Source organism: Pseudopodoces humilis, chromosome 20, assembly GCF_049639895.1.
Source record: "Pseudopodoces humilis isolate 2021_Gansu_Grassland_sample_001 chromosome 20, ASM4963989v1, whole genome shotgun sequence".
Classification (NCBI taxonomy): domain Eukaryota; kingdom Metazoa; phylum Chordata; class Aves; order Passeriformes; family Paridae; genus Pseudopodoces; species Pseudopodoces humilis.
The window spans coordinates 13445552-13459032 of NC_142219.1; the positions used below are offsets into that span (position 1 = coordinate 13445552).

Here is a 13481-nt window from a genome sequence, read left to right on the forward strand (position 1 = left end):
CTCCCATGACACGTCCTGCTGGTCTGAGATCTCTTCTGCAAGTGTTTCCAGCTCCACAGGCTGGACTCACCACAGCCTCCCCCAGGGATGGCTACGAGGGAACAAGCACTCTTTGAGGTATCCTTTGGCCCTCCCTGGGGCTGCCCTGAGCAGTCAGTAGCCCCTTGGACCTTTTGGCCCCAGTGCTCCCCACAAATCGCCTTCAGGGACCACTTCAAGTGGTCCCTTGGGGCCTTCATCATTTTCTGAAGGGCTCCTCCAAGGGCATGAGGCCATCTTTGCCCCACTCCCAGCACTGCTCCAGGGAAGAGAGTTTCCTTCAGGCCCCACCCAGGGTTCCCCTCGATCCACACCTGCCCCTCCAGGCCCTTCCTGGGGCTCCCGGGGAGGGAGGTGCCCCCGGGACCGGCTGTTTCAAGGGGATGGGAAAGAGGAAGGCACCGGGCTGCGGGAACGGGGTGCTCTGGGCAGGGAGGCTCCAGTCCTGGTGCTGCCCCCGGTGACCTATCCCCGGTTCCTATCCCCGACCCGATACCTATCCCAGCGTCGGTCTTGGTCGCAGTCCCGATCCCGATGGCAATTCCGGTCCCAGTGCCAATCTCGGTGCCGGGGCCGGTCCCAGTCCCTGTCTAGGTCCGAGTCCTGGTGCCGCTTCCGGTTTCGGTTCCAGTGCCGGTCCCGTTCCTAGTTCCGCTGCCGATCCCCGTCCTCGTGTCGGTGCCAGTCCCGGAGTCAGTCCCAGTCCCAGTGTCGATCCCAGTTCCCATGGCCGTGGCGGTGCCGATAGCTGTCTCGGTGCCAGTGCCAGTCCCATTCCCAGTCCCGCTGTCGAGCCCGGTGCCGATCTCAGAATCAGTCGCAGCCCCGGTCGCCGTCCCGGTGCCAGTGCTGGGGCAGTGCCGGGGCACGCGGCCGGTTCCGATGGCAGCAGAGCGCGGCCAAGGGCGGGGCGGAGCGGGGCCGTGGAGCTGGGGGCCCGGGGGCGGTCCCGCGCCCGCCGTACTTAAGGCGGCGGCGGGCGGCGGCCCCGCTGTGCCTATGGCTCTGCCGAGCACGTTCCGGGCGCTCCCCGCCGCCGTTCGCCGCTGCGATCCCCCGAGCCGCCCGAGCTCCGCGCCCGCCGCCGAACCCCGCGGGTTCTCCCCGGCGGCGGGGGGGGGGGGGCCCCGGCAGGACCCGCCCCCTCCCCCGCGAGGGGCGCAGCGGGGCCCGCCGCCGCCCGCCGTGGATTTCGGAGACCCGCGCGAGGCGTTCCGCAGCAAGAGCAGCGCGGAGCTGCTGCGAGGGCTGGTGGTGCTGGGGCTGTGCGCCGTGGAGCCGCTGGTGCAGCACAACCGGGAGGTGGGTGGAGGAGGGGGTCCGGCTTGGGAGGGCTGCTCCGGGGCGTGGCTTGTCCCCGTTCCGGGAGTTACCGGCTCTGGACCGGCGGGGCTCTCGCTCAGGGGCCGCCCGCTCCGGGAGGTGTCACTCCCCTACTGGAGGGGGTTCTTGCTCCGGGGAGTTCCATTTTGGGACCGGGAGTCCCAGGATGGAGAGTGACCCCTCCGGACGTGTCGGTGCGGGATGGGGATTCTGTCGCTCCAGGGGTGACTGCTCCAAATGCGGGGAATCTTTCGTTCCGGGAAAGTGCCTGTTGTGCAGGGATACTCTCACTCCGGGGGGTGCCGGTCCTGGGCTGAGGGGGCTCTCACTCTGAGGGTGCCCATTTCGGGACGTGTCATTCCTCTTCCGAGGCTACTCTAGGTCTGAGGGAGAGCTCTCGGACCCGGGCCGGGGGGTTGCTTGTTTTGAGGAATGCCAGTCCTGGGTCATGGGGACTTTTCCTCGGGGAATGCCGGGGTGGGACGGGTGCTGAGCCGCCGTTGTTCCGCAGCTGCTGCAGTTGTGCCAGCGGGTGCTGGGACAGACGCTGTTCGAGCGGCTGATGAAGATGACGTTCTACGGGCAGTTCGTGGCCGGGGAGGACCAGGAGGCCATCAAGCCGCTGCTCCGGCGGAATCAGGCCTTCGGCGTGGGCGCCGTGCTGGATTACAGCGTGGAGGAGGACCTGGGCGACGGGCAGTGAGTGCGGGGCCCGCGGGCTGGGGCGGGGCGGGGGCGGGCCCTGGCCGGGCTGCCATTGGCTGCATCCGCCCAGCCCCCCGCTCCCATTGGCTGCGGGGCCGCTTGCGTCACGGCCTCGCCCTCCGGGCCACCGCCCGTGCCCTCACCGGGGGTGGCAGTGCCCGGAACACGGGGGGTGGCAGTGCCCCGAGCACGGGAGGTGGCAGTGCCCCGAGCACGGGGGGTGGCAGTGCCCCGAGCACGGGGGGTGGCAGTGCCCGGAACACGGGGGGTGGCAGTGCCCCGAGCACGGGGGGTGGCAGTGCCCCGAGCACGGGGGGTGGCAGTGCCCGGAACACGGGGGGTGGCAGTGCCCGGAACACGGGGGGTGGCAGTGCCCCGAGCACGGGAGGTGGCAGTGCCCCGAGCAAGGGGGGTGGCAGTGCCCGGAACACGGGGGGTGGTAGTGCCCGGAACACGGGGGGGGGCAGTGCCCCGAGCACGGGGGGTGGCAGTGCCCCGAGCACGGGGGGTGGCAGTGCCCCGAGCACGGGGGGGTGGCAGTGCCCCGAGCACGGGGGGGTGGCAGTGCCCGGAACACGGGGGGTGGTAGTGCCCGGAACACGGGGGGTGGTAGTGTCCCAAACACGGGGGGTGGCAGTGCCCCGAGCACGGGGGGTGGCAGTGCCCCGAGCACGGCAGGGACTATGTCCTGCACACGGGGGTGCTGCGCCCCCACTGGGCTGTATCACTTCCCCTGCCCCTCTGCACATAGTGGGTGCTGCCCCCCTTTCTGCTGCACCCTCTCTGTCCTCATCTATTCCCTTGCACACACTGGAGTGCAACCTGTCCCCGGCCGTTCCCCGAACACTCCTGCACACCCTGAGGGGGTTCCCACCTCTATTCTCCATCTCCTTTGGGATGCTAACACATCCTCCCCATTCCATCCTCCCTCTGGGGTGCTGCCAGCCACGCCCCATTTTCCCTAGCCCCCTGGGGCACTGTGTCCCTCCACCCCTCTGCACACAAACAACACACAGCGTTTCTACCATGCCTGAAGTCTTCCTTCCCCTCCCCGCCCCGCACTGGGATGCTGCTCCCCATTCCTGCTCCCTCCATCCCCCCACCATACAAACACTGGGGTGCTGCCTCCCAGATTTTGGTGGACTCGGTGATCTTGGGGCTTTTTTCCAATCTTAACAGTTCCGTTATTTCCCCCCTCCACCATTTCCATCTGTCTCAAGCTGGGGTGCTGCCCCCTTCCGGCACTGCCCCCCAGTCCCGGGCAGCCTTCACTGCCTCCCGCCCTCTGCCAAGAGCTGGCACCAGCCCAAAGCTGCCGGTAACTTTCCATTATTCAGGCTACAGTTCCTGCGCTTTCCGGATCGATGGGCCGCTGGCCGGCACCCCACAGTCACGGGGGTGGGCGGTGTCCCCCCACCCACGACAAGCGAGGCCCTTCCGGAGAACACTGGCTGGGGATGCGCCGTCCCCCGGGCAAGGCTGCACAGTCCCTGCTGGCAACTGGGGCCACCGGCCGGCTCTCACATGCTTGTCACTCGGTGTTACAAACGCCGCGGAAACCGCTCTTTAGGGTGGTTTGCGAGCGGGATGTGAGTCAGGGTGGTGATGCAGGTACTGGGAGCCTTATCTCTGATCCACACCCGGGCACTGCTTATCGGGGACCCCGCATGTGCCATGACGAGTGCCCCCTGTGCCCCGCAGCCACACATCCCCTGTGTGTCCGTGATAGGAGTAGGCACTGGTGAGGGCAGCGGGAGCTGTGCAGGGGGAGACAGAGCTGAGCCACCCCAGAGTGGGCTGCAAACTTTGGGGTTTTTCTAGAAAAGCTTCAAAACACCCTGCTGCTGCCTGGCAGGAGGGTGGCTGTTTTGAAGTTGTGTAGCCACCTTTCGAAGGTGTGTAGCCAGGTGTTTCTCCCCTGGACACGCAGCCGTGGTCCAGGCAGTGTTCAGCATTTCCGTGGGGCTGAGCCAGGAGCACCTGTGCTGCCAGGCTGGCACTGCTGCCCTGCGTGCCTGGCCATGCCTGGGCCAAGGGCTTTCCTATGGGTGACCATAGAAGACTTTCAGACAGGCTCTGCCTGCACTTGTATCGCTCCTGCTGATGGGTACCAGTGGTTTGTGAGCTGGCTGGGCTGTGCCGCTCCCCCTTGCTGCAGATTTGGGGTTTGCATGTGTGGTAATCCTGGCTAGATGAGTTCTGCCTGTGCTGTGTGGGCCATTCACACCCAAGAGAGTTCCCAATGCATCCCTGCCCAAGTCCCAGTGGGATTTGCCTGGATATCAGGAAAAGGGCCTTCACCCTTTCAGGCACTGGTCAGGCACTGAACAGACTGTCCAGGGAGTGGTCATGGTCCCAAGGCTGTCAGAGCTCAAGGAGCGTTTGAACAATCAGACACGGGGTAGGACTGTTGTCCTCTGCAGGGCTAAGAGTGGAACTTGATGTCCTCATTTGTCTCTTCTACCTCAGGATGTTCTATAATTCTATGAACAGGGACCAAGCCCAGGGTGGCATGGGAAGAGTTATTTTGAATGCTGCCCCTTTCCAACCATCACTCTGGGTCCTCCCTGGCTCTCTTTGGGGTAAAATCCCAAATTCTCAGTGCTTCTACCAGGGCTGGTGCTGAGTTGGGCTGTGTCTGATAGGGAGGGGTGGCCAGTCCTGGGTTCATGGCTGCTGGACTACAGAGCTGTGTCCTCTTTGGTGAATGCTTCAGGATTGTGCTGCTGCCAGCCAGGAAGCACAGTTACAAATCACAGCAGTCAGTGGGTGGTTTGGCCTCTTGGTGCCGTCTCCTGTTGCTCTTCTGAAGCAAGCCTTACATAGTGGCAGGGAAATGCCCTTTCCACCTCAGCAATCAGCTGTGGCACCTCTTCCACAGCCTTTCTGGCTGGGAACAACAATGCAATGGGACAAGAACTGGCTTATCCCACCTGCCGCAGGCTCCTGCCTGCCCTGCTCAGGCTGGCATCCAGGACTCTGCCAGCTTGTCCCAGGAGGCCTCAGCCACATGCTGAAGGCTGCTGCCAGGTCATGGTGACACAGCTGGAAAATAAGTGTCCTACAGGCAGCAGAGGGCCGGGGGCTTCAGCATGTCTGCAGCCCTGGGTGGGGGGTGGAGAGGCAGCACTGAGCAAGGGTTCTGATACCTGTGGGGTGAAACAGCAAGCCCCCCCCCCCCATAGTGGAGGTGGTTGGAGTCCCCTGGCAGCCTTGGGGCATTGCTGGGCCACAGGCATCCCAAGATTGCAGATGTGTGCTGGCACAGGGGAGGGACAATCCTGCCCCTGGCATTGTCAGATGCTCTTCAGGCTCTGCCATGCAGACTGTGGACTTGGCTTCCTCTAGAAATTCCTTGTGTAGATATCTGACACTTTGCCACAGTGTGGGATCACTGTCCCCAGCCTGGCCAATGCTGCTCCCAGAGCTGCCGCCTCCCCTTCTCCTCCTGTTCCCAGTGCTGCTGCCACCCCTGCCCTATGCTCTGTCAGCATGTGCCTGGGGGTCATGGGGCAGCTTCTGTTTAGCTTGAAGCTCTCCAAGGTGGTCCTGTGGTGGTCCTGGGCTGGTGTGTGCTGACAACTCTGTCTATTCTGAGGTCTATTCTGCCAAGAGCTTTGCTTTATTCCTACCTGTGGATTTTAAGCAGCACTTATAGCTACAAAATGGACTTCGTGTGACCATGAGTCTTTTCCTTGGATGTGGTAGTTCAAGGACAGCTTCCCCCTGACCCCTCATCCCCTTTGCCAGACCCATTTTCTGCTGAGCAAAGCACACCCGCTGTGCTGCTGGCACCCTCTGGGTAACCTCCAGGGCCAAAGGGATTATTTCTGACAGCAGGACCTTTGTGCTGCTCCTGAGCTGGTTTACTTAGCCTGATCCAAAACTTCCTGAAAGCCCCATCTGCTATGTCAGCTGGATTACCGCCCCCAGCCATCCAGCAAGTCCTCACAACCTGGTTTTAGCAAGTGTTGCTCCCAGGCCCTGAGCTCAACCTTGAGGTTGTTCCTGTCTGGATACAGTCTGCCAGGAGTGTCTCGATGTGCCCAGAGATGGGACCTGCTCTGAGACACTTGTGGGTTTGCAGAAGGGATGGTCAATTATGAGCCAGCTTCAGTGGCACTTGGTGGGTGAGGGAATGGCTTTGCTGGCCAAGTTTAATAATGCAAAGTGAGCAGCTGATATCCAGGACGAAGTTATTTCTTCAGCTGGAAGGAGCTTCCTTCATTTTGCTTGATGCAGAAGAATAAAGCAAGCACTGTGGCACTGCTTTGAATGCCCCCTAGAGGATGAAGGACCAGCTGGTTCAGTCATGTAGCAGAAATGTTACTGGAAAGGGTGTGTTTATCTTCAGGAACATAAAGCACTCTTAACTCCAAGGGTGCTGTTTGCCATTTGAGCAGTGTGCCTTCACTCCAGCCACCTGTCCCCAGTATTTTGGATGTTGTGCCCCAGGTGTGCCTTGGGCTCAGAGCTGTCCCCTACCCACAGGACCCATGTCTCTGTGTGCCCTCATGTCACAGCAGTATTCAGTTGAAGCTGTCCCCTATGCCATGCCACCTGCTCCAAAGGGAGCTTCCACTAGCACGGCCTTTGCTGACAAATCCCATTTGTGAGTGTATGATCTCTCCTTCCTTTCCTTCACCCTCTGTACTCATGGACAGAAAGCTGCTTTCCCTGTCCTCAGGTGAGTAAATCAGGGAGCAGAACCTGCTAGTTATGGTGCCTGCTGCTAGATATGAGCTCCAGCTGCTCCTGCCCTGGCTCACACCAGGCTTTGTGGCACTTTGAGCAATGTGGGGCTGTTCTTGGCTCCAGGGAGCCAGAGGGAACAGCTTGTTTCCACTTGTTTATGCTTCCACCAGCCCCTAACCCGTGTCACAGGGTTTCCATATGGGAGAACATGGACCATGCCATGTGCCTCTCTGCTCTCCTGTCCAGGCCTGCTGGCTCTGGATGGGTGGCTTTGCTGCTTCCCTCACACTGTGCTTCTTCCCCATTGGGCACAGCCAGTTTGGGGACAGGGATGCCAAGGCAGAGACCTCCTGGAGGAGATGGCTCTGCTGCCACCCAGGCCTGCTCTCCAGGGGCTGGCCCTGTTCCAGGTAGGACCTTGGGTCTGCACCTGGGTTTAGGGTGTCAGCAACAAGACTTAGCTACTCAAGCTCAGGAAGGACCTCGTGATTTGGCCAGCATCCCCCAGGCCATCAGAGCCCCGTTATTTCCATGGCAGAGACTTTGGGCTTAAAATTCCATCTGAGGTCAGCTGGAGTTGAAAACGAGACATTGTAAGTTGCTGGCTGAAGCCACGTCAGGGGGAGGAGCATGGGACAGCAGGGCACCCTTGGCTTGATGTTCTGCTTCATGTTCTGGCTTGCTGGTTCCATCAAGATGAGGAGGCAGTGGGTTGAGGCTTGGTGTCACCACAGCAAGGACCATGAGCAGGTTGGAGATGGAGCGTGCCAGCCCCACCAGACTGATCTTGTGCTTGCCATGGGGTGGCTTTTTGGAGAACAGCTCTGAACCCTGGGACAGGGCATCCTCACTGTGCTGCCTCAGGGCTCCCAGGTCTTTCCCTGGATGGATGGTGAAGCTCTGTTCCCTTCCACAGGTGGGTTTTGGGCATCTGAACTGCCAATTGGATCCCATCAGCAATGGGATGGCAAGGGAACAGCAGGGTTCAGCACCAGGGTGGCAGCACAGGAGCCTCAGAACTGACCTGTCCATCAGCATAGGGTTGCAGGGGTTGCTGACCTGGCCCTTATCTTCCCTGTTTCTCTTCTTAGCTCCTGCACCTCTGCAGCCGAGAAGGAGATGGGAGGTGAGTGACAGGAGATAGCCTGGAGGTCCGGGCACTGCAGGCCTGGTTTTGTGGGGGAAGGACCCAGGTACCACAGCCTCAAAAAATGAGCTGGATGAAGAACAACGTGGTTCCTGGCCCAGTCTTGCCCCTCAGCAAAGACTCAGCCTCTGCTCAGGCACAGAGCAAGCAGAGCCCATGTCAGTGCTGGGGGGCTCTTCTGATGTTCAAGCCAGAGCCTCTCTCCCCTTCACCCACACTGGAAGCTCCTGGGGAAGCTATAGGAGCTTGGAGGGGCATGGCCCATCTTCACCCTCTTCCACCCCAGGAGCAGAAAAAAGGGAGAAGCAATACCAAGCCCATCAGGGATTTGGGGATCACCATGGTGGAGTCACCAGTGCCCACACCTATTTCTACACTGATGAGGCCAAGTGTGACCAACACATGGAGACTTTCCTCCGCTGTATTGATGCCTCAAGTGAGTGCTCCCCGTGTCCTGGACAGCCCCACTGTGCTGAGGACTGCAAGGATCTCTCAGTTCTACCACCACTGCCATATCTCTCCTGCCTGAGGACCGATGGTGAGGTTGACTCTCTCTTGGTCCTTGTTCCATCCAGGTGGCAGCTCAGAGGATGGCTTCTCTGCCATCAAGCTGACAGCACTGGCCAGACCTCAGTTCCTGGTGAGTGCCAGAGCTGTGACAGAGTGTGGTGGGGCAGAGCCAAGGTCACAGATGATGCTTCTGCTGGGGCAGGTGGCATCTCTAGTAATGGCAGTGAGAAGTGGGTACCAACAGCCCGTCCTCTGTGAGCCCGAGACCCCTGGAGACCCTGCCTCAACTTTTGGGGAGACGCAAAGAGTTTAGAATTTTAAAGGTTTCAACATGAAGAGGGATGTGTGGGGTCTTTACTGCTTGGTTTGGCCAAGGTGCCTTCTAGGGTCAGTATCTGTCTCAGGCTGGGTGTGAGCTTGCAAAGCCCTGGCAGGACAGGAGGCTCCAGCCTGGGTGTCTCACCTGGAGCCCTGTGCCCACAGGTGCGGTTCTCAGAGGTGCTGGTGAAGTGGCGGAGATTCTTCCACCAAATGGCTGCAGAGCAAGGCCAGGCTGGGTGGGCTGTGCTGGACACAAAGCTGGAGGTGGAGAAGCTGCAGGTGAGGCAGGTGATGCCTGTGGGAGGAGGATGTGCTGCAGAGATGCACTGCTGGAGGTGGCCATGGACACAGAGGTGCCAGAGCAGCCCTGAGCTGTGACACCTCAAGCAGACAGACCCCTGTAGCCCCTGACGCTTCTTTTGGTGGCAGGAGGCACTGGCCAACCTCAGCATTGTGAGCAAGGCAGAGAGCCAGCAGTGGTTAGCAGGCGAGAATGTGGGCATGAGCGGGTAAGCTGCCTGGGACCTGCGGGTGCTGCAGGGCAGGGACACTGGGGGACTTTGTCCCCATTCCTTGGGCAGCAGCAAAGGGAGGTCTGCAAAGGCCAGCTCTGGCTGAGCACAGCAATGGAGCATAGGGGAAGTTTGGGTGGAGGTGACAGGACAGGATGGCACATGTCATGTGTCCTTCCTGCTGGTGGGGGTTGGGAGCTGATAGAGAGCCCCCTGCCAAGACACTAGCAAGGACCTGGCTCTCTGCTCCCAGCACTGTGGACCTGCTGGACTGGAACAGCCTGCTTGACAACTGCACCAAGCTCTCCAGGCCTCTGCTCATCCCCAACAGGAAGGTGGGTACCCAGCTTTGCTACCCCCGGAGTGGTCCCACAGAGTGTTTGTGGGAGCAGGGCAGGGGGCTCGTGCTCTTCCTGGTAGGTGCTGGTGGCTGCAGGGTTTAGCCATGCTGTGAGCACAAGGTACAGCTACCAGGCTGGCAGGCTGCTCACGCTGTCATGCCATGCTGGCTGGTGGGGCTGGGGGGCTGGCATGGGGCAGCAGTCCTGGGGATGGGTTCCCTCCAGGGGTGTGTGTGTCCCCCATGGGCAGAGCTGGGTGCAGGCAGAGTGCCACAAAGCTGTTCTTTTTTCAGACTGGGCAGCTGGAGCCTCTGCTATCACGCTTCAGCAAGGAGGAGGAGCTGCAGATGAAGCGGGTGCTGCAACGCATGGATGTCCTTGCAAAGGTGAGGGGACACTGGGGCTGGGGTGCCACAGAGGGGGACACATGGAGCAGGCAGCCCTATGAACCCAACCTGTGTGTCATCACCCCCCAGAGAGCCATGGAGAAGGGCGTGAGGCTGATGGTAGATGCGGAGCAGAGCTACTTCCAGCCAGCCATCAGCCACCTCACCGTAGAGACACAACGCTGCTTCAACAGGAGCCAGCCCATCATCTACAACACCTACCAGTGCTACCTGAAGGTGAGGCTGGCATGTCCCTGTACTCTGGTACATCATCTCCTGAAGCCCTGGCAGTGCAATGGCACAGGCAGTCAGGAGTGGCACTGGAGCAATGACCTTGTGCCATCTCTTCCACTGGTCACAGGAGGCTTACAACAATGTGACGGGGGACATGGAGCTGTCACGCCGGGAGGGCTGGCACTTTGGCACCAAGCTGGTGCGTGGGGCCTACATGGAGCAGGAGAGGGAGAGGGCGGCTCAGATGGGCTATGAAGATCCCATCAACCCAACCTATGAGAAGACCAACGAGATGTACCACAGGTAAGGGACAGCCCCAGCCACACTGCTGCCTTTTGCCCCAGTGGGAAGAGGCTTCACCAGAGGCCTGTCTTGCCTTACAGGTGCCTGGACTATGTCCTGGAGGAGATCAAGCATAGCCGGAAAGCCAGCGTGATGGTGGCATCTCACAACGAGGACACAGTGAAGTTCACCCTGCGCAGGTGGGTGCTGGGCAGGAAGCGTGGTGAGGCAGGGACAAGGGGCTTAAGGAATGTGGGGGCCCAGCAGTGATGCAGGCAGATGTGCTGTGGTTTGTCAGGTCCCCCCTGAGCTCACCTGGGGGAATCCTGGCTCCCACCTGGTGCTCAAGGCTTTAGATGGGGCTTGGAGCTGAGGAGCAGCATGGTGGCCCCAGTGGCTGCAGAATTGGTCCCATCGCCAATTTAGAGGCTGTTGTAAAATCAAATCCCTCAAGCTCTACATCCCAACATCCATCTAGGATGTGGTCAGTGCCATGCTGTCCTATTTGGAGATGATCCTCAATCCTCTGGTGGGACACAGTACCTTGGTGAGCTCTGCTGTGTCTGCTCTCCGCCTGTGCTGAGGCTTGTTTTGCAGGATGATGGAGCTGGGGATCCATCCCTCAGACAAGAAGGTGTGCTTCGGGCAGTTGCTGGGCATGTGTGACCAGATCACCTTCCCCCTGGGTGAGTGATGGGAGTGGGGGGCTTGGCAGAGGTGCTCTGGCCCCACCAGGACCCCTAAGAAAGAAGGCAGGCAGGAAGGCAGGCAGGAAGGAAGGAAGGACTCACTCTCATAGAGCACTGGGTGAGCACAGTGCCTTGCCATGGGGAGTGCTGTGATCCCTGCATGGGGTTTGTGGAAGATGTAGATGGGGATATAAGTATATAGATGAGATATAAGAGTCACGTCTCTCTCCTGGAGTTCCATGAGCCTGTAGTGGCTGGGCAGGGACATTTCCCATTTTTGAGTCTGAGCAGAGATTGGGGTGTCTCAGGGTGGGGCAGAGACTGGTTCTGGCAGACAGAAACCCTCTCCTGTACCTCCTTGGCCTGGGGTGCCCCTTGGCTCCAGGGGAGGTGCACATCTAGTCCTAGGCTCTCTGCTAAGAGGATGGCACCAGCCTCTAGTGTGACCTTGTCCTCAGCCACCAGCCCAGGCAGTGGAGCAGCACTGCCAGGGGCCTGGACAGCAGGACACATAAGGGTCCAGGTAGCCAGCCCAGGTCAGGGACTGATCCCCCTGCCCACACCGGTGTCCAGAGCAGAGTCCCAAGGCCAGAAGAGCAGCAGGAGGCAAACTGGGCAGTTGTCCAGCGCAGATGCTGCTCTGTCCTGGAGTTCTCTTGGAAGTGGGGCTTGGCTGCCCATCTGCAGCCTCCTCCGGTCATGCTGGAAAAATGTGTTAACTTGATGTTTCTGGTTGAACGCTCCTTGAGCTGGCCCAGCCCCGGCTGCCGACATTCCCAGGGCTCCCAGTGACCTCGGCCCACTCCCTCTGGCGCTTTCCCAAGCTCCCGGTGCTGAGCTGGGAGAGATGCACCGCTGCTCTCCCCACCAGGCTCCTCCACTGCCGGGATCTCCCTCCCAAGTGCCCAGCCACAGCCTCCTGCACATCCATCCCTGCTCCATCGGCACAGCCTCAAGGCATGGGAGAGCAGGCAGGGAAGGGCAGGTGGCTTTTTTTTTCTTCCCCGCCTCTTTTTTATTTGCTTCCTTGTTTTTCCTTCCCGCCCTGCTTTTCTTTTTCTTTTCCCCCTTTTATCCTCAAACCTTTTTCTTTGCACTTTAATCCCCTTCTTTTCCTCCTTTTTTCTCCCCATTCCTGTCCCTTCCTCTCCCTTCCTGTTCCCTTCCTACGCTTTCCCCTTGTCTTTTGCCCCTTGCCCCCTTTTTCCCCTTTTCATGTATCTTCCTACTATTTCCCCTTATCACATTTTTTCACTTTTTCCCTCCTTTTCTTACCTTCTTTTTCCTTTTGGCACATATTTTTTCTCTCTTGGCACTTCCCTGACGCACAGGCCAGGCTGGCTTCCCCGTGTACAAGTACGTGCCCTATGGGCCGGTGAATGAGGTGCTGCCTTACTTGTCCCGCCGGGCCCAGGAGAACAGGGGCTTCATGCAGCGGGCAAACCGCGAGCGGGACCTGCTCTGGAAAGAGGTCAAGAGGCGTCTCCTCACAGGAAACCTCTTCAGCCACTGACCCCAGCCTCAGCCCTGGGGCTCTCGTACCTTCAGCCTGAACCACTGTGAGCATTCACCATCCAAGTTCTGCTGCAGCTCCCCCTTTGCCCTGGGAGAGAAGTGTCCTTGTTGCTGTTGAACCACTCAAGCCTTACAGTGACCTCTGGGATCACCCCAGCTGCCCCAGGGATGTCCTTCTGCTGCACCACAGCCTCTTGAGCTGTCCCAAAGGAGATGCTGGGGCTCTCCTGCCAGCTCGCCCTGTGCCTTGATGAACACTGTCCCAGCGTTTTTTCCCTGATTTATCTACTTGCCCTTGTGCCCATGGGCTCAGATCCAGGTGGCTGGGTGACTTGGGGACAGGCTGGCCTCAGCCAGAAGCTCCTCCAGCCTCTGCCAGGGCTGGAGCTTTCTGCCCACCAGACCTTTGAAGGGGCAGGATCAGCCCCTGTTGCCTGTCCCTGACAGCTACCTGGCTTTGCACTGACCAGAGCTGGGCAGGTCCAGGCTCTCCCCTATCCCACTGGGATAAACTGACAGGGGTTGTCCATCCTCAGGCACACGTCCAATGGAACAGGAGGGGCGAGGCTAGTGGGCTGGCCCCATCCCTGTACCATTCCTGCCCTGCCCACAGTCCCTGGTTCTAATGATGGACCAGGGGCAGTGGGAGCACCAGGACCTGGACCATAGTTCATCTCTGCTGTACATTGGATTTGGAATGGTACATTGTACATTGGAGAATGGAAATGGTAAAATCACAAGTTTTCCTGCTGCCATCTCTCTCTCTCTCTGTTATTGGGCAG

General features: G+C 59.9%; 1 protein-coding gene across 3 annotated transcripts; it reads left to right on the top strand.

The window, feature by feature from the left end:
- The first annotated feature begins 1023 nt into the window (after nucleotides 1-1023).
- Nucleotides 1024-13452, top strand: PRODH (proline dehydrogenase 1). Of its 3 annotated transcripts, none has more exons than XM_088065203.1 (15): nucleotides 1209-1341; nucleotides 1874-2061; nucleotides 7854-7888; nucleotides 8196-8345; nucleotides 8485-8549; nucleotides 8903-9019; nucleotides 9170-9249; nucleotides 9506-9587; nucleotides 9887-9979; nucleotides 10070-10216; nucleotides 10341-10516; nucleotides 10597-10695; nucleotides 11093-11181; nucleotides 12056-12169; nucleotides 12516-13452. In XM_088065203.1, the coding sequence occupies exons 2-15, from the start codon at nucleotides 1925-1927 to the stop codon at nucleotides 12695-12697; spliced, it is 1566 nt and encodes a 521-aa protein (XP_087921329.1). In that variant the 5' UTR covers nucleotides 1209-1341; nucleotides 1874-1924; the 3' UTR covers nucleotides 12698-13452. The 3 variants fall into 3 exon arrangements, with proteins under 3 accessions (XP_005524593.2, XP_087921329.1, XP_087921330.1); XM_088065204.1 differs by lacking the exon at nucleotides 1209-1341 and adding an exon at nucleotides 1431-1556; XM_005524536.3 differs by lacking the exon at nucleotides 12056-12169 and having other exon boundaries at nucleotides 1024-1341.
- The last annotated feature ends 29 nt before the right edge of the window (nucleotides 13453-13481 follow it).

Excerpts from the sequence above, each read along its gene's own strand:
- PRODH (XM_005524536.3), top strand. The coding sequence starts at position 1,039 with ATGGCTCTGCCGAGCACGTTCCGGGCGCTCCCCGCCGCCGTTCGCCGC. Across the intron at positions 9,020-9,169 it reads TGGAGGTGGAGAAGCTGCAG|GAGGCACTGGCCAACCTCAG; the intron begins GTGAGGCAGGTG and ends TTTTGGTGGCAG. Across the intron at positions 10,217-10,340 it reads CCTACCAGTGCTACCTGAAG|GAGGCTTACAACAATGTGAC; the intron begins GTGAGGCTGGCA and ends CACTGGTCACAG.